Genomic DNA, 24,595 nt, shown 5'->3' with positions numbered 1-24,595 from the left:
TAATGCTGTGTAGTAATGTTCTTCAGCAGGGACAGAAAAACTGGTCCGAATTGAAGGAAAGATGGATGGCACTAAATACAGGGCAATTCTTGAGGAAAAACATGTTTAAGCCTTACACAAATTTAGTACTGGGATGAAGATTTACCTTCCTGAAGGACAAAGGGCCTGAACATTTTGCCTAAGCTACACTGGAGTGGCTTAAAATAATTATAAGGGAGCTGGAGCATTTTACCTTACCAGTGGCCAGATTTGTTAAGTTAATAGAAACATACCTTAATTCATTTGGAGCTGTCATTGCAAAAAGTGTTACTACAATTTTTGTCCTAAATGTTTTTTGTCACAGTGGAATACATTTTGCACCTTCAAATAGTTCCAGGTTGTAAGGAGACAAAACAAGAAAAACACTGAGTGGGCTGAGGTACTGGCACTGTATATAAATTTGAAAAATGCTAAGGGAAGGAAGGAGTTATTTAGAGTGAAAAGGTTTCTTTTATAACGGTTTAAATAGAAATACTTTTTATTTAATCATGTTTAACTTGTAAGGTTTCTTTATCCAATGTAATTTGCAGATTAAAGGTCACACTATTGATCTACAACTGATTGAATTAGTCAATGACATTTGCAGACTGGTTGCACATGTACACAGCACATCATTTTTACAGCCGGTATTGGCGGTGGGTGAATCAGTGGCAGGAAGGAGAAGTTCTGGCCATAGAGGATGTATCCTTAAAACTTTGGTTAAGTTTTCTTTAGGACACATCTCTTATATTCATTCAAGATGGTTCAAGACATACAGACTGACAAAGTCTTGCTGGCTCATTTTCAGCAATTTAAAATTTTTGAGGGATTAGGGGAATTTTTTCTGGCTATTGCTCGCCAACATTTTATAAAGACTTCTAGGTAAAAAGCAGAAACAAAGGAAACAAATAGAGTCACAACTTAAACAGGACAAAAGCTGCTTTATTATTAACACAGCATTAAACAGTTAACTGTGCTGTAACACACAGCAACCACACAATAACTTTGTTCAGCTGGTATATGACACTAGAGGTGATGGAAAAAACTTATTGGTTGCTGTGAGTCACATATTTTTGATAGTCCATCCTATTGAATATGTCTCTGTATCTGCATATAACAGTTCTTTCTGAACCCAGATTAAAAATTTACTTGTTAGAGATTTCTTCATTGTGTGGTAGAAACCACTGTAAACTTGTAACTGAGTTTTAGTGTTAATATTCCTCCTTCATTTTTTAATGTTTTAATGGACGTGCAGGAAGGGATAAAGAGAGAAGATCAAGAGAGAAAATGGGAGAGTGGAAGGTGGAAGCAGGAGTAGAAAAGTGGGGAAAGGTAAAGAGAGAGGGAGAGAAAGGGAAAATAAAGAATCAGAAAATAAAGGTGGAAGTGGGGGAAAAAAAGAAAAGGAGTTAAAAGGGTCTGTGTATGAAAAAGAAAATTAAAGGTAGGAAAGAGGCAGGAAGCAGAGAAAAGGTCTGTGTGTGTGTGTGAGAGGGAGTGAGAGAGACTGTATGGTGGAAATGGGAAAGAAAAGGAAAGAGAGGAGAGAGACGGAGAAAAATAAAAAAGGGGTGCTGAGAGATTAAAGGTGGAAGCAGTGCAGAAGAAGGGGGGGGGGGGGGGGAGGATGTGAGAGTGAGAGAGAAGGGAATATCAGATGATCTTATTTGTTTCTTGGTCAGTAAACATTGCATTGCTAATGAACTTTGTGCAAAAGAAAGAAAATGTTTTTTTTTTAATTTCTGCTAGGTTTACATTATTTATACACAAATATAAAAAAAATAAATAGTGGATTCAAGCGAATCCATCTTTCAAGGTACTTAAGATCAAAGTATATTAAAATGCTCACATAAATGTTACCAATACATGTAACATCCAAACCACCTTGGAAATGCTATTGTGGCAATATCTGTAGTAATAATGAAATCTTCAACAATCTTTGTTGTTCCCACTTTGTTCTTTTTTTTTGTCAAAGAAACTTGACTAAAAGGCAGTTCCTTGTAAACATCTCTTTTTGAGGACCAGTAGCAAGTGGGAGAATCCCTACCCAGAACAGTAGGTAATACTTAAATACATAATTTATTTCCAGGTTTTTATGATTTTTGTTAAAGTTGAGAAGTTTCCCAGTCACTCAGGCAATATTTCATTTCTAGGATTTGGATTTCATAGAGTTCACTGATAGTACTAAGTCTTCTGTTCCGCTGTTGTGGCGGCTTGTAAGGGTGCATCTGGTTTGACGATCTGGTATGTAATAAGATATTCTGGGTATGCCTGTATAGAAAATGAATGAAGAATATTAGTCTACCATAAAAAGAAATGATTTCACATTCCTTTAACTTACACTGAAAGCACTACATGAGCACAGCTGTATTTAGAAATTCTGAATTGCAAGAGTTATTTCATTTTATAATGATACCTGGTGTCACTACTAATTGAAATGGACGACTAAGGAAGATTAACTAATAGATTACCATCTTCAGATTACTGTTAGAAAACATGAAAGTAGCTGCTATGGTGCCCAGTAGTAAAATCAGGTTACCTTTCTCCTAAAAAAACAAATAGGGAATAGGCAGAGAGCAAACACAATAACAGGACATGACATGTTTGGAGTTTTTGTGCAGTTACAAGTAGGAAACATTTTTCTCTCCTACTACATTTTTATATTTAAAATTAAATTTAAATTTTTGATTTATTCCAAAGAAGAGTTCATAACCTCTCCGTTTTGCAAAAAAAAAAAAAAAAAAAAAAAGGTGTGATTGCTTCTTTAACCCCCCTAGCGTTCTAATTCTGTCAGTTTTTTGATGCAAAAAGTGATCCTATTCTCTTAGGATTAACTCCCGGGTACGATAATTATATTTATTTATATTATAATCATAAATTATAATATAATACATATTTAAAAAATAATAATTTAAAAAAAATAATGAAATAGGACAACAATGTAATCTTAAAATAAAATAAAAAAATTAAAAATGTACTTTTATCTTTATTTCATGTTGTGTGGTGTTTTTGCACTGAAAAAAACATTTAAAAGCAGATTACATTGTAATCTGCTTTTAAATTTCCTTCGCAAACACACCCCCATACATCACCCGGAAGATTACTCATCCTCCGGGGTGATGTGTGTGGGGATTTCCCGTCTGTCTCACACAGATGCTGGAGATGCAGTCCCCCGGAATCTGCTATTGCTGCTCGCATCTGCAGTGAGATGTGAAGCACAATGCAGAAGATGCTTCGCATCTCACTGCTGATGCGAGCAGCGGCGTGGCCGGGACCCGGTTGGTATTTAAAAGCAGATTACTCAGTAATCTGCTTTTAAATTGCCCGCCGAGCCACGCCCCCCGACGGACCGGCGTCCCAGCTTCACAGCAGGACCATCCGATCGCCGCTGGAGCGCGGGGCAAAGGTAAGGGGGGCTCTTAAAGTTACCCTGAGTGTGACTCGGGGTTACCGCTTTTTGCATGTAAAAGCCACCCCGAGTCACACTCGGGATTACCGCTAGAGAGGTTAAGGCTGAATTCTGGATGCAAAAAATGTAATTTATATATATTTTCTCAAATGTCATTACAATTATATATATCTACTTTGTGTGCAACAAATGCCTTAAAAAACCCAGATATTATTTTGCCCAAAAAGAATAAACATTTTTACTGTCTGTACAAGCCTGTGCCGAGAAAATAGAACTAGGGAAAGAAACCAGCAGGTTCACCTACTACAGGATGCCTACAGAAACTACAGAAAAAGGTTAATATTAGACCAATCGCCAGATAGCTGAACGGAAATTGGTGCTTAGGTATATGACAGACTGGATAATGAGATATAGTCAACCATCCCTTATTAAATTGTTTACTATGAATAATAACTACTACAGGATTTCTTCAGAAAACTAGAAGAGGGGTTAACATAAGACCATTCACCCCCCAGGAATAAGAGCAGCAGTGACTAGTTTTAAATACAGGAAGCTCAAGCACAGATTGTAAAAAATATACAAAACACACTAAGATTTACAGATGCCTCATATTTAGACAATAATTTTTCTTCATGCGTTCAGCTTTGCGACTATAATATTAAACCAGCATATGCTCAATAAAAAAAAACATGAACCGGTGACTTTTTTGGATACCTGTTCTCCTCTGTAGATTACATATTCTGCATAGGCCAGTCCATTTACACTTGGCCTTCCAATAACAGAGTGATGTCCTGGAGGAGCGTGGGCCATTTTCATTGTGCTGAATTGCAGAAATGACTTGCCAAGTGTCACTCTGCAGAATAACATTTGTCTGAAGTTAAAAAAAAAAAAAATACAACAAAATAGTTAAAAAACAATACCAATAAAAAAACTTTGACTTTAGTGACTATGCATTATAGCATTTCAATACTAAATTGGTAGAAGTAAAAATTCACCATCTTATACTTTTGGTAAGGATTAAAAGCTTGAAGTAGGAAACATAGTTAGTTAGTTAAGCTTAGTTGAGCTCTAATCATATTTCAAGTCTAAATCTGCTATTTAGTTGACTATCATGCCCTCTTATCACTTCTCATATATGACACACCCAACTGTCTATCCCCCCCTAAGATCTTTGCTTTGTGGCCTTCTCGGCTCTGCATTGCTTCATTCTGAGTATCTTCAATGATGAGCAGTGTGGTTCATTGGGAAGATAATTCATCTTTATGGTAAATCAAGGTCCTAAATTCACTACTATGTATAACTTTTGTATGCTGCATCGAAATATGATGCCCAATTATTTCAAATGCCACAGTAAATAAAACTATAGCAAACCATTGCCTACAAAACATCCTCAGCTATTCTAATTCTGTATTTATGTTAGAAAACATAAATATGCACAATTCAGCACTCCAAAAATATAAACAATGGAATCTTTGATTTCCAGTATACATAAGGGATTATGTAATTAGGAACTAAACTACAATGACTGTTATAAAGAATATGTAAGGATTTCACATAAAACACAGAAACTAACCAACCTGAGGCCTTCCAAATGACTACATTTACCTGTGAGGAACTAATATTAAACCTTGCTGCCCACATTTAAAACGTTGCCTGCCAGCATACATAAGGTAAATCATTACCACACTTGCACATTAGAAACCTGTAACTTTTGACTCCTCTGCTCCTATGGGATGAGTGAAGAGTTATCCAACCCACTCCTGTATTGGATGTAAGCTTTATCACCCCAGTTCACAAACAATAGATGTTAACAGTCATTTTAGTTTATAACGAGGCCCCCATCCCACCAGAACACGTTAGTGGCTTTCTCAGGGTCTCAGGCTACTAAAAGTAATTTAATCTAGATCACAATAAAATTGAACACATCCTCCAACTTACACTGCCGCACAATGGACAAATTATTCAAAGTACATCTGTTTCTCAAATTCAGCCAGCTTGGGCATTTCCTATAGTGTAAAAGAACCTTCCTGCACTTTCTTTTAAATCCATATCTACAACAGGCTGCTTCAATGCCAGGAAAATGCTACCTTTAATGGGTAGTAAGAAATCTAGATCACTTTTAGATAAAATTTGAATTGGGTATTCCTTTAGGTTTAAAAAACAAAATAACACATGGGGGGTTGATTTAGTATCTAACTTGCACATGCATTTTAAAAGTGTATTTTCAAAGCTTACATTTTGAGCAGAATTTTTTTTCTCCTGTGAACATTACTCCTTGCCTATTGTTTTCATTTAGATTCACCTCCTTAATTATCTAAATGAAAACTCACCTTACAAAGTCAAAATACTCTACTGCCTTTTTCATTTTAAAGCAAAGAGAAATCCAACTAAACATTTTATAAAAGTATTTAAGGAACAAACCTATGGCAAATATAACACGATCTGTCCTTGTGTGTAGGGCAGCCAGTTCCACCACCTATGCCGTATACATATTGGTTACTTTTAGAAGAATTTTCTGCAAAATAGATACCAGCTCCAAACATTCCCCCAATGTATGCATGTCGCTCGTCAAAGCCTTTGTGAATGATTGCATTAATAAATGGAGATCCTGCATGAAAAAAAAAGTACAAAACTTAAAAACATACATACAAAATCTTACTAGATGTTATGCTGTATAATAACTAATTATTTAACAAACAATATCCTTTATCATTTAAAAGCTGCATTTTTAAAATTAGATTTACCTTATCAGCTTTTTCTGTATCATTACAATATTAGTTGAAGTTAAACTCCACAATGTCAATTAGGGAGGTGTAATGTGGCACGTTTAAAGTCCAAATACATGTGCGGTGTGCCACTTCACAGCAGCATTGTGCATCTAGTTTGCAATAACAAAATCTCTTTTTATGCATTTCTGGTTAAAATGACCTGTAACTGCTGACTCCTCTGCTCCTATGGGATGAGTGAAGAGTCATCCTACCCGCTCCCTTGTCATCTCCAACAAGCAGTGTTAAGTGTTTACATAGCTGCCTGGAGAGGGTGATTGTAGCAGCTGCAAAGCTAGGCTTTCCTTGCCTGCTTTAAATACTGTAACAAAATTCTTTTTTTCAAAAAGAGGTAAACTGCAGTTTATGCAGAGGTTTTGGATTATCCTCTCCAGCACAGAAAAGGACCACCAATTACAATGGGAGATACATATACTTTAACATGTAAACCCTAACCATAAACTCCTTTTATTTGCTCCTGTTTGGTCTGTTATACATGCCACTAAAAATACAGGAAGAAAAAACAGGGGACTGTTTGCATCTAAAAAAGTTGCCAGAAGAACTGAAGCTAGCAATTGTTTGGCGGAACTTGGCAGGAAGGGAATGTGTGAGACTATCTTGCTTTAATTGTTTTAGGAATCACTGGTTCAGGGAGTCGGTCTCCTAAAGCCTGAACTTCATGCTGGTAAAGGCAGCAATCATAAGCCAGGATAGTAAATTAGACTTTGAGAAAGCAGGTACTGATGTACAGGAAGAGGACACAGCATCTGCCAGGAACACCTTACCATGTAAATGTACCACAATGGAATGTGTCATGGAATGCCATCCTATTGCAATTTTGCATAGTTTCAGTGGTCTCCAAGGACCTTTACATCTAGGGGCAAACCTGTCTACTTTGCTTTACCAGGAGGTCCACATCTGGTGTTCCTCCACCTGTGACATAAGTTCTGGAAACCTTTATGTAGTGGAACTTGAAATTTAGCAGTTAGAAGTTGCAATTCCTCAGGGAAGAGTTTGTCCTGTATAGAGTGGTACCTGCGGCCAATACCTCTGAAGATCCTGCCAAGCAAGAAGGCTTGCCTGTAGTATCTGAATGGTAAGGTGCTGAAGTGTGCCTAAAGTCGATGCAGTCAGTACCTGCAAACAAACAGCCATGTTCTCAGAACAATTTAAATTCCTAATGTACCGTAAGCTAGGAGTACAGCTGCACCTGGCCCCTCAGCAACCAGTGCAAAAAAAGAAGAACCATAGCAAAAGACTCTACAACCAAATACAGGGAGGCTAGCTGTGTATCTCAATACCTAACAACAAGAAAAAAATTACAAGTACAAACATTTTTTCTTCACTTTGTTCATTGAGGGATACAACCAGTAAGACAAGCAGTTGTTTGTTTCTAATTATTATTTGTTTATTTTTTAAAACTATAAGAACATAATACAACGTGTTAAAGACTGTAATGAAAAAAATCAAAATATTAGTTCCAAGGACATATGACAAGAAAGGTATAGCACAGAACAGAATGCTGCACTGTAACAATTACATTTTGGAAGTATGCCAACCACTGTTGGTATTGTACATCCCCATTAACTGATGAGAACCACAATAGAGGTACACGTAAAGGATTAGCCTGAGATAGGTATCGGACAAAATAATAAAGGCAAAAGAAGAACATAAGGTAGGATCAAATAAGGACGAGTTTTGTACAGCTTATAGAGCAGGGAGGGAGAACACATGTTAGGGAGAAAGAGAAGGGTTGAAGGGACCAGGGGAGAACAATGAAAAATCTAAATGGGGAAGGGATCTGGAGGTATTTGGGGAAGAATACTAATCCAAGAACAGATACTTGGAATAAATGTGAGGGCATGATGAGTTGATATCTTTGCTAATTTAGCTCCAGTTTAGTTGAGGCAGAGGGATCGGATCTGGATTCTAAGATGCAACATTTCTAGCTCAAAGTGAATGACCTTACTAAATTTGTTGATGTCAGGTTTCAAGTGCATGAAATTGCCTAGGTGTTCAGAGACTCAAGTATGTCCTTGATAACCATGATAATGGCTGTATTTGATAAACATGCCTCTAGTAAAGCATTCATGGGCTTTCCAGGAGGTAGGAAGAATATGTTCAGAATATAAATTGGTGGAGAAATGGATTTTCTTGGCAATAACTTCCCTAGTTTCAGGAAGGTGAAATAGACCTTCACTGAGGTACCAGAACCAGGTCTTTGGGACTTGCTGCATCTTTGGGGCCTTGCAAAGGATGATCCCCAGGTTTAGGGATGCAATGAACCCTATTTATCTCAAAATTTAGGAAGGTGGGCTCAACAAATATAGTGCAGCAATAATAAATGTCAAAAAGTGAGGACCAGAAGTGATACCTTTGATACTCAAGTTGTGGATCCTCTTCTGTTATGATTATCTGTCCTTTTCTGTTATGATTCTCTAGGTCTTCAATCCTTAGCTGCATGTCAAGGTGCTTTGTAATGTTACGCAGAAAGGAATTTAGCCATTGTAAGCAATCCTCGGTGGTTACCTGGGTGCATGTAAATCAGCAATCCTGTTATCAAATTGCTAGGAATGCTGTTTAGTTTCTCAATGTCCGTCTTCAGAGATTGTTAAGTGCTCCACTGCTGCCTCTAGTTCACACTTCAGAAGGGATTCAAAGGGGCCTACAGGTCATCGTGTATGAATGAAAACGAGCGGTGGATAGGAAGTGAGGAAATAAACAAGAGATTTGGTGCCTTCATAGGTGATGTGATGGATAGATCAGTCGTGGCACAGGAGGATGACTTCTAATAGAGCTGAAGCAGCTTCCTTTCTCTGGGCTTAGAAGCCAAAAAACACTGTATTGACACCATATGGAAGCTGGCAGCTGAGTTCAGGTAAGGCAAGAAACAGAGAGAGAAAGCAAAGAAGAGCAAGCTGCATATCTTCATTGACCAAGGTATGTGTTTTTCCACATTAAAGACACCCAGTCGAACGGTTGAAATTAGAAGTGAAGTGCGCAGAGAATGCAGAGCTCAAGATTAGTGCAACCTTACTCCATTCATTGTCAAGCCACACCCTCCCAAATGTAGGCAACTAATAAATGAGGAATTAGATCACACGAAGAAACAGCATAAGCCCTAACCCAGGAAGTAAGTAACCTTAAGGCCAAGGTTAAAATCAGTTAGGTAAAGCGGCCTCATCTTCTTTGTAGAATATTGCAAAAGTATATACAGGTTCCAGACTAAACCTGTGCCACTAAAGCCTGATGATAAAAGGCCAAAAGGTATTAATAGCACCAATGGAAAAAGTGATTGAAAAAAGGTAACCCCCTATGCTTGAGAGTTTGGGTTAATAGTAGCAGGGCTGGTCTATATATCAAGAAAACATATGCATTGGGAGGGTGTGATGGTGAGAATAGAAGGGTCCCTAATATGCCCCCTGTCTGGCAGTCAGGTGCCTCATAGAAAAATCGTAACTGATTGGTTCTAGATCCCAGGAGCTAGTAATAACTAAAAACTGGAACCTAGGAGCGAGTAACGCAGGTCCTTTTTCCTCTGGATGCTACCTGTCTATCCTTTCATGTAAAGTAAAAATTCTGGCGATAGGTCTGCTTAAAGTAGCAGTCCTTCTAGTGGACTGTTAAGTCTCTTAGCTTTAAGGCTAGGTCTCCAATGGTACTAGATGAGGCAAACATAGCACCAGGTACTCCTGATATGCTTCTTTTCAGAATCTCTGGACAAGTTCTTCCACATGTTTCAACAGAAATGAACGTGACAAAATGCTTGGTGAATAAAGAGGTGTTTACTGAACTGTTATAAGAAATAATATTAAATACCTAACATAATTCAAGGCCCAAGAAAGAGGGCCTTGGAGATTCCACTTACAAAAAAAAAACAAAAAAAACAAAAACATTTTTTTATAACAAACAGGTATATGTTGAAGGTGGCCCCTACATGGCACCATAGCACCATACTTAATACAGACATTTTGCAGTATCTACATTTACAATTGAGTTGTACAGTAAGGCAGACAGAAAAAACATAACAAAAAAATCTGCTTTCAGAATACTCAAAACAACAAATAAATATATATGTTAAAATGACAAAAACATACCATGAAAAAGCATTCGTTCATTGTGGTGGTTGTGGTTTTCTTCAGACACTTCTTTTTGGCGATGACAAAACCTCTCTCTAAGTTTTTTGTTTACTACCTTTTGAATCTATTTTCATCCCAGAAATCAAACACACAAATGGAAACAATATTCAGAATGCAAGATTAAAAGAGCTAAATTAAGTTCTTAATCTTTTTCATATTTACACCATAAATGCTTGCATATTTATGTTTTACTACCTAGGAGAACTACAAGAACTGTTAACTTGCTTTTTTTTGTACCTGCACATTCCATTCAAAACCACCCATGGGCCCAAAATTTGTTGGCGCTTACTACAATTTTAATTAAATCACTTGAAAGAGGTATTTTAGAATTTTTAAATATACTAAAAATAAAAAGCAAGAAAACTGCCAAAGTCATATAACACTGCTAAATGTAAAGCAAGCACTAACTGGTAATAGTCACTAGAAATTAAAACTTGATTAATTAAAATGAATTTATCCAATACATTACTGTTGAAAAAACATAATAAATAAGACTGTGTATTGCCTCTGGCACTCAATATGAAAGCTTATGTTACTTAAACTGTGTCCTTGTGTTTCAGAACACTACAAAAATTGTGGCAGCACCCAAATTTACAAGTGTTCAGGGGCATTACAGTCCAATAATTTTGAAGGGGCTGCTTAACATAATGCAATGATACTCAACAAAACAAAAACATTCTACAATTGTGTGGCTCTAGGGGACAGTAGAGGTTCTCGATAGTTTTTATCTTGACCAACATGGGGGCCAATACTACTTTTGCAGTGTGTATTTAAAGCCGTCTTCTCTCACTACAAAGTGTGTTCCACTAAACTCTTAAGGACAAATAGATAGGTTTGCTAACCCCTCTTAAATTTTAAAACAGAGCGAAATTAAACATATTTATGTCCACCAACCCTTATAACATTGTATCGGTTAAAAACTCCTCCAGCATTTCCTCCATCTCTGTGTTCACGAATAGAGTTCTGCATCTACAAATTTAGAAAACAAAAATGAATTGAATTAAAGACATATACTGAGAAAAAAAAAATTGAAAAGAAAGTAAATAAAAATATAAATTTGGAAAACATCCCAAAATCTGCTGATCAAATCTGGCTGTTCTGTGCATGTGGGCATTAATACCAATTTAAGGCACTTGGACCAAAAACTATCAGGTAATTCCAATTGTACACCTTTTTCCATTTGTGCATTCAGAACTGCTAACATAGTCACCTTTTTCCAAGCGCACAATTGCTTTTTATGTTTTTTTACTATGAAATATGTAAACACTGGCTTTCATGGTGAGAAAAGATTTTTAAAAATTAGACAAAGAACACAAAAAACCCTGCACTAAAATAAATATATATACATGCCACATTAATTTCATATCTATTATACCTTCATTGTTATACAAAATTAATAAGCAAAACATTAAGCTCAAAAGATCATATTCTGTGACAAAAAGATATTGTTCATGCTAAGATATACTCAGCAATGAAGAGAAAGAAGAAAGGAAAAAAAAACACTAAGCACAAAGAAACCCTTTGTCATGGAGGGAGTTTGTTAGCAAGAGGTCAATGATACATGTTCATTTTGCTATTGTATGCTAAGAAATGTATTTGTGGGGAAAAAAATAGTCAGTACATTTACCTCTTCTTCCACTGACTGGTATTCTTTGTCATCTGGAGCAAGATCCAGCAGAACAGTGCCTTGACTAACACAATGAAAAGTCAAATAAGGATTGGTTCCTGAAATGAAAGAAAATCAAAGGGTAACGCAATTAAACAAAATGTTGGAGCTGAATTGATGCTTGAGCAGAAACAATAAATTATTGATAAAAATTTCAACAAAGACTAACTACAGCAACGGATAGCAGTCAAACTTTGATCAAAACACAAAAACCTCTTAAGAGAAAATTCTGGAGTCCAATTGTGTAAAATGTTCTGAGGGAACAAAAACTGAAAAAACCAAACTCCTAGTGCCACTGGTAAAATGCCTTATTGAAAAATTATACAAGGCAATTGTAGTTCTGTGCTATACAATGTCAAACTGTTTGCAACAGTGACATTGTTAAGTAATGTTTATTTAAAAAATGCCTTTAAGATTAACCTTTTAAGGCCATTTTTTTAATTGAAATGCAGGAGTTCCGTTTGTTAGACTTGACAAGATGTACATGCATTTTATTATGTTTTCATAACATTGATTATTTAATCTTGAAAATTACAAATTAAGTTTTTTGTTCTACTACTATAGCCATAGGTCTTAAAAACAAACAAAGTATAAGTATAATGGAAATGCAGTACAACAAATGTGTTAAAATGTTTACTCTCTTACCTTGCTGGCCTCCTAATAGCCTCTCAATTCCTTTTATTAATTTGTGTCTGTGGCCATATGCATTGATTCCAATTTCCTTAAGCTCTTCGTGACCCATGTCTGCCAGCACATCTAAAGTAATCTAAAAAATGGCAAACAAACCACAGATCAACTATAGTCCAATATTAAGGACATAATATGCACATGTTATGATCTTTTAAAGGATTTTATCCAGATATGAGGAGTTGGTAAGGTATGTCTATTAGTAGTACATGCAATACAATATGTATTATGATGTATACAGCTATAAGAATATCAATAATTTATACACTTATAGAAGACTTGTAAAAAATATTTTGAATAAAAAAGAAATTTTTTTGGTTGGATAACCAGATAACGTGAATTTTTAAGACCAACTTAGCAAATTCTGCTGAAATTTTTTTTTAATTTATAAATCAAATTCAAAAATACATTATAACATACTAAAAACATTGATAGCACCAACATACATCTCCTTCTGGAAACTGTCTCAAATGAGGTATTCCGATCTCTCTACATGTCCGCTTCCTCAGGAGGAGGAGATGCATCATGCAAGTTGCCAACTACAGGTCTTTCTCTCATAGAAAGTTATGTACGATACGGCAGGAGCAGAAGGCAAAATGGTGACTTCATGATATGGCTAGTGACACAAATAGGACATTTGCTTTCACATGTCACATATCTTAGATGTCTGCTCGGGTGAGTATCTTCTCTCCGGGGCAGACATCTAAGACATGTGACATGTGAAAGCAGTGTGATCCACTGTCTACTGAATGCAACATTGAATAAATCCTATTTGTGTTACTAGCCATATCATGAAGTCACCATTTTGCCTTCCGCTCTTGCTGTATATTTCTATGAGAGAAAGACTTGTAGTTCACAACGTGCATCCAATCCAGACATCCAGAAACACGTAGAGAGATTGGAATGCCTCACCTTAGAGGGTTTTCTAAAAAGATTTATGTTGGTTTGAGTTGGCCTCAAAGTCCCATTATCTGGTTATCCAACTAAAAAATGTTCCTTGTTGTACTATATTTAGGTTGTGGCCAGATTGACTAACTCTGAAGAGTCTCATGGTTCATAGTTTAAATAAATAAATAAATAAAAAGAATGGGTCTGTTTTAATGCAGGCTTCTGGCATTTACAAGTGTTTCCTCAGAAGCTCCATGTAGCTTCCAGGGCCATTTTGCTGTTCATAACTTGCATTCACCTACTCATATAAGTTTGATCATGCACTTATGAGCTTTTTTTAGCAAGCAGATTTTACATTTAATGAATTTTAGGCATTTTAAGCATTTTTTTGCGGTGTAAAAAAAAAAAGCAGGTTTTCACACATTTAAAGCCTAGTTGTGCCGAGTAGGCTTCCAGGAGCATTTAACAGTTAGTTCAAGGGGTTTATGGAGGGGATGGAATTTTAGTTACTCTAAATGGTTTCTTTGCCTCCCCTGAAGAAGCCTACTGGTAAAATGTGTTGCGATTCCATACATACATGTACAAATACACCCGTGTGTGTCCCCTGCCCTATCCATAAAAGGTCCTCATAGAATCTGGTTTTCCCTAAAAGAAAAAGGGCAAAAAGTGTGTACTGCCTCCCCTTTAGGCAAAAACCAAACCCCTGCTCCCAGGAAACCTGCTTTGAATAAAAAAAGGTGCAGCCTAGAGATAAGACTTAGCATGCTTCCTACCTGTTCAGTTTCAAAGATATCCCGAAGGTGTTCTAAACCCAGACTTTTCAGAAACTGATTGATGTTCATGTCAAGACCTGCAACTGCAAGAGAAAGAGAAAAAATAGAACAAAGTATTCCTCATAGAGAACTCAAACATCCCTATAACCCATCTGATGTCAATGACTTATTACATGTAGTAAGCCATGATGTCCATACTGGCATGCAGAAATAATTACAAAACAACTGAATCTTTGAGAATCGAAACAAATTGCTCATCTATTATCAAAGCACCAAATGATAAATAAATTATGTTTCAGAGAGTGCAAAACTAAACATAAATGTATCCAAACAGCTGGTGGACATCTTGGCTATGCCTTAAATTGATCAGTGGTCTGAATAGAAATGCTCAGGCAAACCAAAAACATGAGAATTTATTCTTACCTTCACTTTCCTTCCTCTCTGTCCCGGCTGCTCCATCGCCAGCATTAGATGTTCCTCCAACAGCAAGGTCAGTAAGGGGACCTGTCAGATTATCAATACTGCTAGCTGCAGACAAACATGAGGGAGTAGATGCTGGAGAGATGATTGAGGCACTGACTACTGTTGCTTGAGGTTTAAAGCAGCTGGGCAATGCTTCTGGAGGCATTGCATCTATCAGCAAAGCTCGAATGTCGTCTGCCTAAAAAAATATATACATAAAAAATGTTTAGGTAAATGCCCCCACTCCAAAATAGGATGGATTTCTTTTAATGTGGAATTTCTTTTGTGAAAAAAGGTACTGGATATTTTGGTATAAAGGATTAGGACCATAAGACAATAGAAAATTGAATTCACTGTAAATTACTGAAAAGTTTACATTAGCAATTCATGCTACTGCTTTTTTTATTCTTGGTAAAAGCATTTAAATGTCCGATACACAAAATACAGCCACAGAGACCCTGCATGTTTTCCACATTCCCTAATTCCTGGCCTTGTTTCACTAATGGGTTAAGGAAATTATCCACCTTAAATGCAACTTACCAGCTTTGAATGGCTGTGTGTTGCTATGATATGCACTTTTTGAAAAGTGCACCATGCACTACATTACTGTGCAATGTGATGCAAGGGGTGACCTAATAAAAATGAATGGGCTGTCTAATTCATCTATAAGCAGTTTGCCTAACACAAGGAACAGGTGAAGTGGTAAAGACGTATCTGTCAAAACAGAATGGAGTGGACTTAATGCGATTGTAAAAGAGATATCATGTATGAGTTACTTCAAACTAAATAACATAGGGGTTTCATTTTAGATCTGTTTAAAATTGATGCATTTTACACTATCTGTGTAAGATTGTCTCTTGGTCTTTCTATTCTTGTCTAAAATTAGAAGTTTCCTTAGGTTTTAACTTTATCTATTTTAGCAAAGTGGACACCTAAAACTGAAATACCCTCAGTGTCTTTTCATAGACTTCTTTTTATCGATCCCTACTCAGCTCCTCATAGAAAACTATGGCTTTTAAGAAAATGCATACCGTAGGGGTATGATGTGGTTTCTAGTTACATGGCAGTTACTTATGTCATACCACATGTCAGGACATGCACTCCCAAAACAACTTCTGATAGGATATAAAGACTTACAGATTACAGCAGCTATTCACAAAACATGTCCACTACATCAGAAAACCTGCTGACCACCTGTTTGTAGCACCAAGGTTACCAGAGCACTTACAGCTTAGAGACTTAGTGAAAGCATAGGGTTGCTAAGTGTGAAAGGGCTTTGAACTAAAATGTGCTAATCAGCTCTGAGTGCTCTACAAACCTTTTGTAAAGGATCTCTTTTCAAAATGCTGAGAACAGTTTTATATTTCCTTTGTACTTTAGTAGATGCAAAGGAGGTTACTTTCAGGAGGTTAAAGTACCAATGTATGAACAACACTAATATTATAACAAGAGAAATACTCACTGTAGCTAAATCTAGTGGTGTCTGACTTTCTTGGTTCTTCATTGTGGGATCTGCTCCATGGGCTAAAAGTAAAGCACATAGTTGTGTCCTTCCTTTCTGTGCTGCTTCATGGAGAGGAGTGAATGCCCATTTGTCAGTGGCATTTACACAAGTGTTGTACTTTATCAACAAAGCCGCAATATCAACATGCTGGAAAGAAAGAAAATAAACATTTAATTATACATACATTGAACATAGATGTTCTTATACATTTTTTACTACCGTACTACATGGTTGCATCACTGTAATATATCACTGGTCTGCTTAAACATCTTTTCCTGCAAAATTGTTTGATACATTTTTTTCCAAAATTGAATGTTGAGACTAACTACTTGCAAAGAAAAACTCTTTAGTCTAAGTATATAAACAGTTAAAATTTATATTTCCCAACATCTGTTTGTCAGAGATAATAGACACTATACAAACTATAGTAGTAATAGTCACTTTCAGGGACACAGCTACTGCTATTAGAAATAAATTATGTTTTAGTCTTAACTTTTCTGATCTGTATACCTAGAAGCTAGATAAGTGTTTTTTGACCTTTTTTAAATAACTCCCCTTGAAATAAACTGCTCATTTCTCATGGAACCCCAAACCTCTGCAGTAATCCTAGGGTTCCATGGAACCCTGGTTAAGAGACACGAACCTAGATTGTAAGCATCAAAACATTTAGAAATCTAGCATTGACAGAAAGGCAGCAATAACTGCATTTCTCTGAGGAAAGGTTTCCTTTAAGGAAAGAGGGGGTTGACAGGGAACAGGACTGAAATAAAAAGACTGGCCATGAAAGCCTTGTAGAATCTTGAATTCAGATCTTTCAGGAATATTTATCACCACCACAGACTTGATAATCTCTTTAAAATGCTGTGAAAATATAAAATCTTACCCCATATGATGCAGCGTTGTGTAATGGAATAAGTCCTCCTTTATCTTGTGCATTTACATCGGCACCATGTTCTAAAAGATATTCTGCCACTTCAAGGTTGTTGTAGCCAGCTGAAAAATACAAAACATTCCAAAAATAAAACAAGTGTGTCAATAAAAGCACTGAGTTTTTTTTAATTTTTTTAGGAAAGCTCCGCTTTCTTGCTCCATTTTTCCAGCAATTACATTTTCACCCATTCCTCCTTCAAGTTAAGGTATTTGGGTATTTTGACTGGCTAAGCCAGAATGATGTAATTCCTGGCCTCAGGGTATGCTGGGATTGGACACAGCTGCACATGTGTAGTTTAGTGTAAATTTAACAGAAAAATGTAAACAAGAAGCCAGTTTTTTTTTTGTTGTTGTTACATAATTGACCTGGGTTATGCATTTCTACTTCTCACTGCCAGCATAAAACTTTTGGCTTAGGCAAGGTATGACCACTAATACGCTACATAAAACAATAATGGATATTCTTACTATTTCCACTTAATCTCGGCTATCTATATGCGGTTATTGCTCCCACTTTACCAGGAGGCAACTTATACTGAAAAAACAAATATGGTAACCTGACATGGGCCGAATTAACAATGCTGAATGGCAGGAAACGCTCATAAAAAATCAATTCCAGATAACTTCCAAATAGCTGTTTCTTAGTAGGTGTGGAGCCTGAGCAATAATTTCTATTTTCTCTCATGAGTTTAGTTGTACCAGCCGCTCTGAAGCTAGAATCCTTTTTAGAATAAGTAAAGAAATAGACTAGCCCTGATTTTTATGTGCCTAGCCAAAGTTGAACATTAGGTTTTGAATGAACTATCAGTCTGACTATGGAACAATTATTTATTAAGGCTAATACTAAACTAACTAAATCAATGATTATTCAGGGTAATGTTTGCTTTATATATCTGAAATCTACATTCAGAATTTTTTCATGAATTGCAGTAATAATTTGTTTATACACATATGAGAAATATTAACAGGAGTCAAAATATTTACCTGCCAAATGCAAAGGTGTGGAGTTTCTTCCTTGGGTATCCCTGCAATTAATGTTTTCCTGGGTGCAAAGCTTCTGAACTCTTGCTAAACAACCTTTTTTTGCTGCATCAAGTAAAGCTGCATCACCCCGCAGCAAATCCTGGATGTCTGTGTCTCCATCTTTTACTAGGTCTAGGGGTGTATTTCCATCTCTGTTTTTCTTTGTTGGGTCAGCTCCATGCTGAAAGAAAGATAAGTAGTTCTGAGATTATTCCATGTTTGTGTGAAGTACATAGTCTGCTGTTGTCTTTTATTTCACTGCAAACAATTGTCAGGCAACAAAGTTTTTCACTGCTTGTGGTAAAGTTTTCGATTTATAACAGCTGTAATGACAAAATATTGCCTTCCAATTTAGGTTTTCCTTAAAGTTATGTAAAAAAAAATGAGACAGTACCACATAAGAGTTTTATCTACACAGTTCTATGTTCCAATAGTGATTGAAAAACAAACACATTCATTAAATTCAATAGAAATATGTCAAACATAAACTTGCACGGATACACTGCAAACTTGTTTTCAGACGCACTCTGGTAGTCTTCTGAATTTTAAATAGAGAATCCAAGCAAAATGTTTTTCAGAATCAAACCTCCCTCTACAACCATCTACCTTATTGTAATGGAGGATGGAATCATTATTTATGAAGTACAGCATTGTAACATGTGCCAATAAAACTGGAAAAATATAGAAAGAAGACGTAGGGGCATTTTGAAGTTGCTGTACAGGTACCCTATATTTCTGCATATATATGTTCTTTACGATCTGATCATGATAAAAGTACCTACTCTATGTAACAACTCTATTTTTGTAAACAGACATTCATGGCTTGCAAAAAGGCCAGTCCTAGACACAAATGTATACCTAAACAATAACAAGAACATAAAAAACAAGAAAGCTTGAGTCCCATGCAGAATTCATACCAACAATAACCTTCAAGAAACGATAGTCCTTTTTAAAGAGTTTTCAACAGCTACCAATGCAAGAAACAATACGATTCAAAAATCCTTAAAGCTAACCCTAAGTAGTAAAATAAGAAGTTTTACCTTTAACAAGAGCTTGCAGATTTCATATTTTCCTTTAGCAGCAGCTTCATGTAATGGAGTAAATTTCCAGAGATCCGCAACATTGACAGAAGCCCCATGCCTCACCAATAATTCTGCTACTTCATAGTGTCCATAGGAGCAAGCATTGTGCAAAGGAACTAGACCCCTGTTCCGTAACAACAAAAAGAAAAAACAAGGATTAACAAACTGTTGATGCAGTGAATAAAAAAAATTACCTGTAAAGGAATTCTGAAGGGGAAAGCAGAATGGAAGCATAAAAAACTTTTTTGCAATGTACCATCATTACAAAAACCCAAATGGAAAATAAATTAGAATTATAAGCAACCTAAAACAATAGCTAATACTTTTATCAGGTGCTATCTTCTGACTACAGATGCTTAGCAGTTACAGCTAGCTGATAAATTAAACTGACCCTTAAAGTAAGCTGGAATTCAGGGTCACCACAAGCATTATTTCCTCAAATATGGTACCACCAAGAGTCTGTGATGGATCCCTAAATAAACAAGGTTACTGATTCTCTATACAGTATATGTATTTGGTTTAAGAAAAATGGAGCACTGAACAAGGACAAATAAGGCACAGGGAAGAAGGGCTGCTGGATTTAGGCTCAGGCAAAACTGAAAATTGGTGATCCAACTTTTAAAGGCTCAGTAACCAATGTGATTAACAGCTGCAAACCTATATGTATGCTTGCTAGCAGACAGTGTTCCCAGTGTCTGGTGGTTGTTGGAGGCAGAACTACCCCTGACAACTTCCAGTGAATGAGATTTCTTACCAAATATTTACCCTAATGGGCTCCAAGCCGCTGATTGTATTTTTTATTATCAGTGTAATATTTATTATCAGTGGACAGCCTGTTGCAATGTAAACGGCAGGCTCACAGTTGTTTGGATTTAGCTTAGCCAAACTGTAAATTCAAGCACTCACTCCACTCAGGAAAGAAGTCTGCATAGTCATTTTATCAAGACAATTTATAGGTGTTAGGAGTTTTCTACAGACTCTTTCCAATTTTCATGACAATTCAGTTACAAGTTACGCACATAAAATAGTACAAATACATAACAAATTGAGAAAACAAGTATCACATAGAATACACGACATCAAATATTAGGGATAAAGGGAATCTAGGTTTCCATTTGAGAATACAATAATAGAAAAACATTTTTTTCTATTGCTGTGTTCCCCCTACTGGAAACCTAGATTTCTATATCTCTGAGAAAACAAGTAAAAAATTACAAGTACACGGTTACCCTTTGTCTTTGGCATGCACATCAGCCCCATGGTGCAGTAGATATTCGACAACAGAAACTCTGTTATAACCAGCAGCAAAGTGTAATGGTGTTGAATGGCGACCTTCAAGATCCCTGCAATTCACATTCTGAGGGCTGCATAGCTGCTGTTAATAAAATTTATAAGAAAGAAAGAAAAATTTAAAGAAAAAAAGAACATATTTACATCATGGGTTTTACATTTCTATTTTAATGCAAATACTTGATTGGGGAGACTGTTGTAGGTTAAAAAAAGAAAATGTAAAAAAAGGTATTGCATATTTTCCCACCCAAATGCTTAACTCCGGAATAAACTTAGCTGCTTTTGAATAGACTAGGAAAGGGCTAGAAACCTAGGCTTTTTCTTAACACATCTATCGTTGACTCCATCCAGGGGGCCTGCTATTAGTTCTTGTCTCAGTTTATACTGTGGTACATGAAGATTTTTTTCTGCAATGCAGTGCAGTAGGCAGGCTATTCAAATGAATAGGTCACCAACCATTCCAGGTTTGCTCGATTACCCAGCTTCGCTGATTAAAGTGTTTTTTCTTCAGCCTTGGAGAACTTTAAAAAATCAGGGCTAGAGACTCTCTACTAAAATTACCATGGGGAGTAGTAAACCTTTAGTCCAGTGACATGGTGAAGTACTTTTATAGGTTTGGAAATTGAAGGCTCAATTAATAACACAACTATGACTTCCCATCTGCACTTACAGCTTTCCTGCTGTAAACAGTCCTGCAGCAATGTCCTTCAAATTCCTGTCGCTCCTACCTGTGAATGTCATCTCACTAAACATTCTGTGACAGGGTAAAAATTCTGTAATATGAGTGAATGCAGAGTAGCACTGTCAGCCTTATGTAGGTTTGTCTGCTCTGACTAGAGTGTATGAGAAGACATTACAGGGGGACATTTTTCTACTAATGTTTAAGCCCATATAGCTTACCAATTACAACTAGAATGACCTCTGCTGTTGAAACTCTCCCAATGAGAGCTGATGTGCCTGGGGAGTGGCGGAGGATGGGTGATGTATATAAGAACCAGAAATATAGTAACTGGATTTGTGAAAGGTTTAGAATTTAATAAGTAATTTGCACCCAGCAGCAAAGGGGACTATTTTTAGTCCAAGAATTTGTTCAGCTCTGTATTATTCACATCATGGTGTAGACTTGTGTGCAGTCATTTTAAGTTGGGGAGTATTTTTAACTACGTAATTATATCTTATTTTAAAATTCAAAAATCTAGAAATAAACAGGACATATCACTTATACCCCCTGAGCATTTTTTAAAGAAATAAACCAACTATTTTTGGAAGGGATCTTAGCTATATTTTATGCATGTTAAAAATACACCTTAATCTGAACTCCTCGGTTGTCATGGTTACACTAATTCAGCTTCAGTACTGTCAGTATCATCTTCAAGGTTGATACAGAAAAGCAGCGCTCATTATGGTAATAACTACCTCAGCGTACTATTTGTACCAATGCAAAAAAAAGAACATTTTTACATTACTAAAGTAATCCAAAAGGGTACCTTTGTCCATTTTTTTTTGCCATGGAAATTAAAGGCTAAGTACAGTACCTATTCTACACAATTTGATTACACAAATAATTAGACAAGTAAACTTTTTTTTTTCTTCTCTTGAAAGATGTCTTAAAAAAAAAAGTATAGCTTTTCCAATTAAATTATTTATAAATGCACAAACTGCAAGTTTCAGTTTCTACAGAACCTTGTTGTTTACAAAAAGCATAAACACACAAAAAAAACATTTATCTACTTTGTTGCACAGCATGGCAATACTTAAGAAGAGAAGTGAGACATATTAAGGGCGTATTTTTAAGACAGTGAATTTGATAGTCACTGAAACATTTCCTGGTGGAAAATCAATTACTGCTATTTAAACACATTTACCTGGAAGATTCTCCACCAGTAAAGTTTAGTGATTGTCAGATTCACTGCTTTGTACATAGACCCCTACATGAGTAGGTCAAGTACACAAACAGATCTGTTGCAAAGTTTGCACTAGAATGATCTCAGCCTCCGGGAGTAGGGGATGATCTCCCCGCTGCTCACTCTCCTGCTCGCATCACCCGGAGATCAGCCTCCGGGAGATGCGAGCAGGGGAATGAGCAGGGCGGGGACATCCCCCCCGCATCACCCGGCAAGATGTGTGACATCTTCCGGGTGATGCGGAGTGATGGATTGTGGGGCGGGAAATTTAAAAGCAGATTACTAAGTAATCTGCTTTTAAATTTTTTTTTTACAGTAAAAACACATCAAAACATAAAATAAATGTATAAATACACATTGTAGTACACCAAGCATCGTTGCCCAGTGCCCTGATTTACATTTTGCCCACTATTAGCCCTAACCTTGATCTGACCTTTTGATTACTTTTAAATCACTTCCTGAATGTATCATTTCATCACTTTGTCCTTGACCTTGATTGTTCCTGACGTATTACTGGAGACCACATGGCATCCAAAAGGCATCTCGCCGGCGCAAGCGCTGTTTTGGAGGAATTCGAACGCAGCGATAGCGATTTGGAGTCCTTTGTGGAATCGAGCGATAGCGATTCACCAGGAAATTTGTCATCGGACAGCGAAAGTGAACTGAGCAACGATTCTGGACCTGAGGTCAGTACTGTGCGCACATGGTGTCCAATTGACCTTGATGCGGACCAGGCGGCACCGCCAAGATTTCCATTCACCGGCGCACCTGGGATGAAAATTGGGCTGAATGCGACGACCCCCTGGCATACCTGAAGTTGTTTTTGACTGATGAAGTTATCGAAAAAATTGTTGCGGAGACAAACAGGTAAGCCGCTCTTGTGTTTGCTAACATTTTTAAATTTTTTGCTAATTTTTTTTTGCCAACATGTATGCTGCTCTGTCTTTGCTAACTTTTTAAAATTTTTTGCTAATTTTTTTTTTTTTGCCAACATGTGTGCTGCTCTGTGCTAACTTTTTAATTTTTTTTTTTTTGCCAACATGTATGCTGCCCTGCGTTCGCTAACTTTTTTAAATTTTTTGCTAATTTTTTCTTTTTGCCAACATGTGTGCTGCTCTGTGCTAACTTTTTAAATTTTGTTATGCCAAAATGAAATTTTTTGCTTTTTTTTATGCAAATATATATGCTGCTCTTTGTTTGTTAACATAGTACCTTCACACTATAAAAGCACATATCCTAAAATTCATTTTTTATTTTGTTTTATGCAGGTACGCTGGACAACAAGGTGCTCCGCACCTGAGGTTTGCAAGAAGCAGAAAATGGGAACCTGTGACCAAGGATGACATTTGGCTGTTTTTGGGCTTGGTGATCCTGCAGGGAGTTGTGGGCAAACCCGTGCAGAAATGGTACTGGTCCAAGAACAAAATGATTGCCACTCCATTCTTTGGCTCAGTCATGCCTGAATATCGCTTTTCCCTCATCATGAAGTACCTGCACTTCGCAAACAATGAGGAATTTGATGAAACTACCCATCCTGCAACCAAACTCAAGAAAATTTGGGAAGTTTCTCAAATGATTCTAAAAAATTTCTAGCAAACTTATGTGCCAGAAAGAGATGTCAGCATTGACGAAAGCCTAATGGCTTACAAGGGGAGGCTCAGCTGGGTGCAGTACATTGCATCAAAGAGGGCACGATTTGGCGTGAAGACCTACATGCTGTGTGAATCCTCATCTGGCTACATCTGGAACACAGTACTGTACACTGGAAAAGGGACACAGTTCAACCCCAGATACAGCCATTACGGATTGGCCACATCTTCAGTGCTATCTCATAGAGCCATTGCTGGGTCAGGGCTACTGTGTCACAACTGACAATTTCTACACCTCTCCTGAGCTTTATGAGTTCCTCCTGCAACACAGAACAGATGCGTATGGAACCGTTAGGGCTAACCGGCACAACCTGCCAGCACTGTTTGCAAAAGGGAAGCTGAAGAAAGGAGAAATTGTTGCCTGGCAGAAAGGCAAAATGATGGCCCTGAGATGGCGTGACACAAA

At 36.8% G+C, this 24,595-nt stretch overlaps 1 protein-coding gene across 1 annotated transcript in view; it reads right to left on the bottom strand.

Moving 5' to 3' along the window:
* Nucleotides 1-939: 939 nt before the first annotated feature.
* The window catches only part of TNKS (tankyrase), a 132,849-nt gene continuing 109,193 nt past the window's right edge, over nt 940-24,595 (bottom strand). Inside the window, exons 15-28 of the mRNA XM_072406800.1 lie at nt 20,576-20,721; nt 19,305-19,470; nt 18,226-18,445; nt 17,195-17,304; nt 16,270-16,458; nt 14,769-15,006; nt 14,346-14,428; nt 12,643-12,763; nt 11,959-12,056; nt 11,226-11,300; nt 10,290-10,395; nt 5,849-6,035; nt 4,142-4,298; nt 940-2,289 (exon numbers count right to left, since the gene is read on the bottom strand). Of these exons, the coding sequence (XP_072262901.1) occupies nt 2,203-2,289; nt 4,142-4,298; nt 5,849-6,035; nt 10,290-10,395; nt 11,226-11,300; nt 11,959-12,056; nt 12,643-12,763; nt 14,346-14,428; nt 14,769-15,006; nt 16,270-16,458; nt 17,195-17,304; nt 18,226-18,445; nt 19,305-19,470; nt 20,576-20,721 (1,983 nt within the window). The 3' untranslated portion in view covers nt 940-2,202. The remainder of the gene's footprint in view (nt 2,290-4,141; nt 4,299-5,848; nt 6,036-10,289; nt 10,396-11,225; nt 11,301-11,958; nt 12,057-12,642; nt 12,764-14,345; nt 14,429-14,768; nt 15,007-16,269; nt 16,459-17,194; nt 17,305-18,225; nt 18,446-19,304; nt 19,471-20,575; nt 20,722-24,595) is intronic.

The sequence above is a fragment of the Pyxicephalus adspersus genome, chromosome 3 (assembly GCF_032062135.1).
Source record: "Pyxicephalus adspersus chromosome 3, UCB_Pads_2.0, whole genome shotgun sequence".
Taxonomy (NCBI): Eukaryota; Metazoa; Chordata; class Amphibia; order Anura; family Pyxicephalidae; genus Pyxicephalus; species Pyxicephalus adspersus.
Note: the sequence above shows the minus strand (reverse complement) of the source record. Positions and strands in the feature narration are given on the sequence as shown.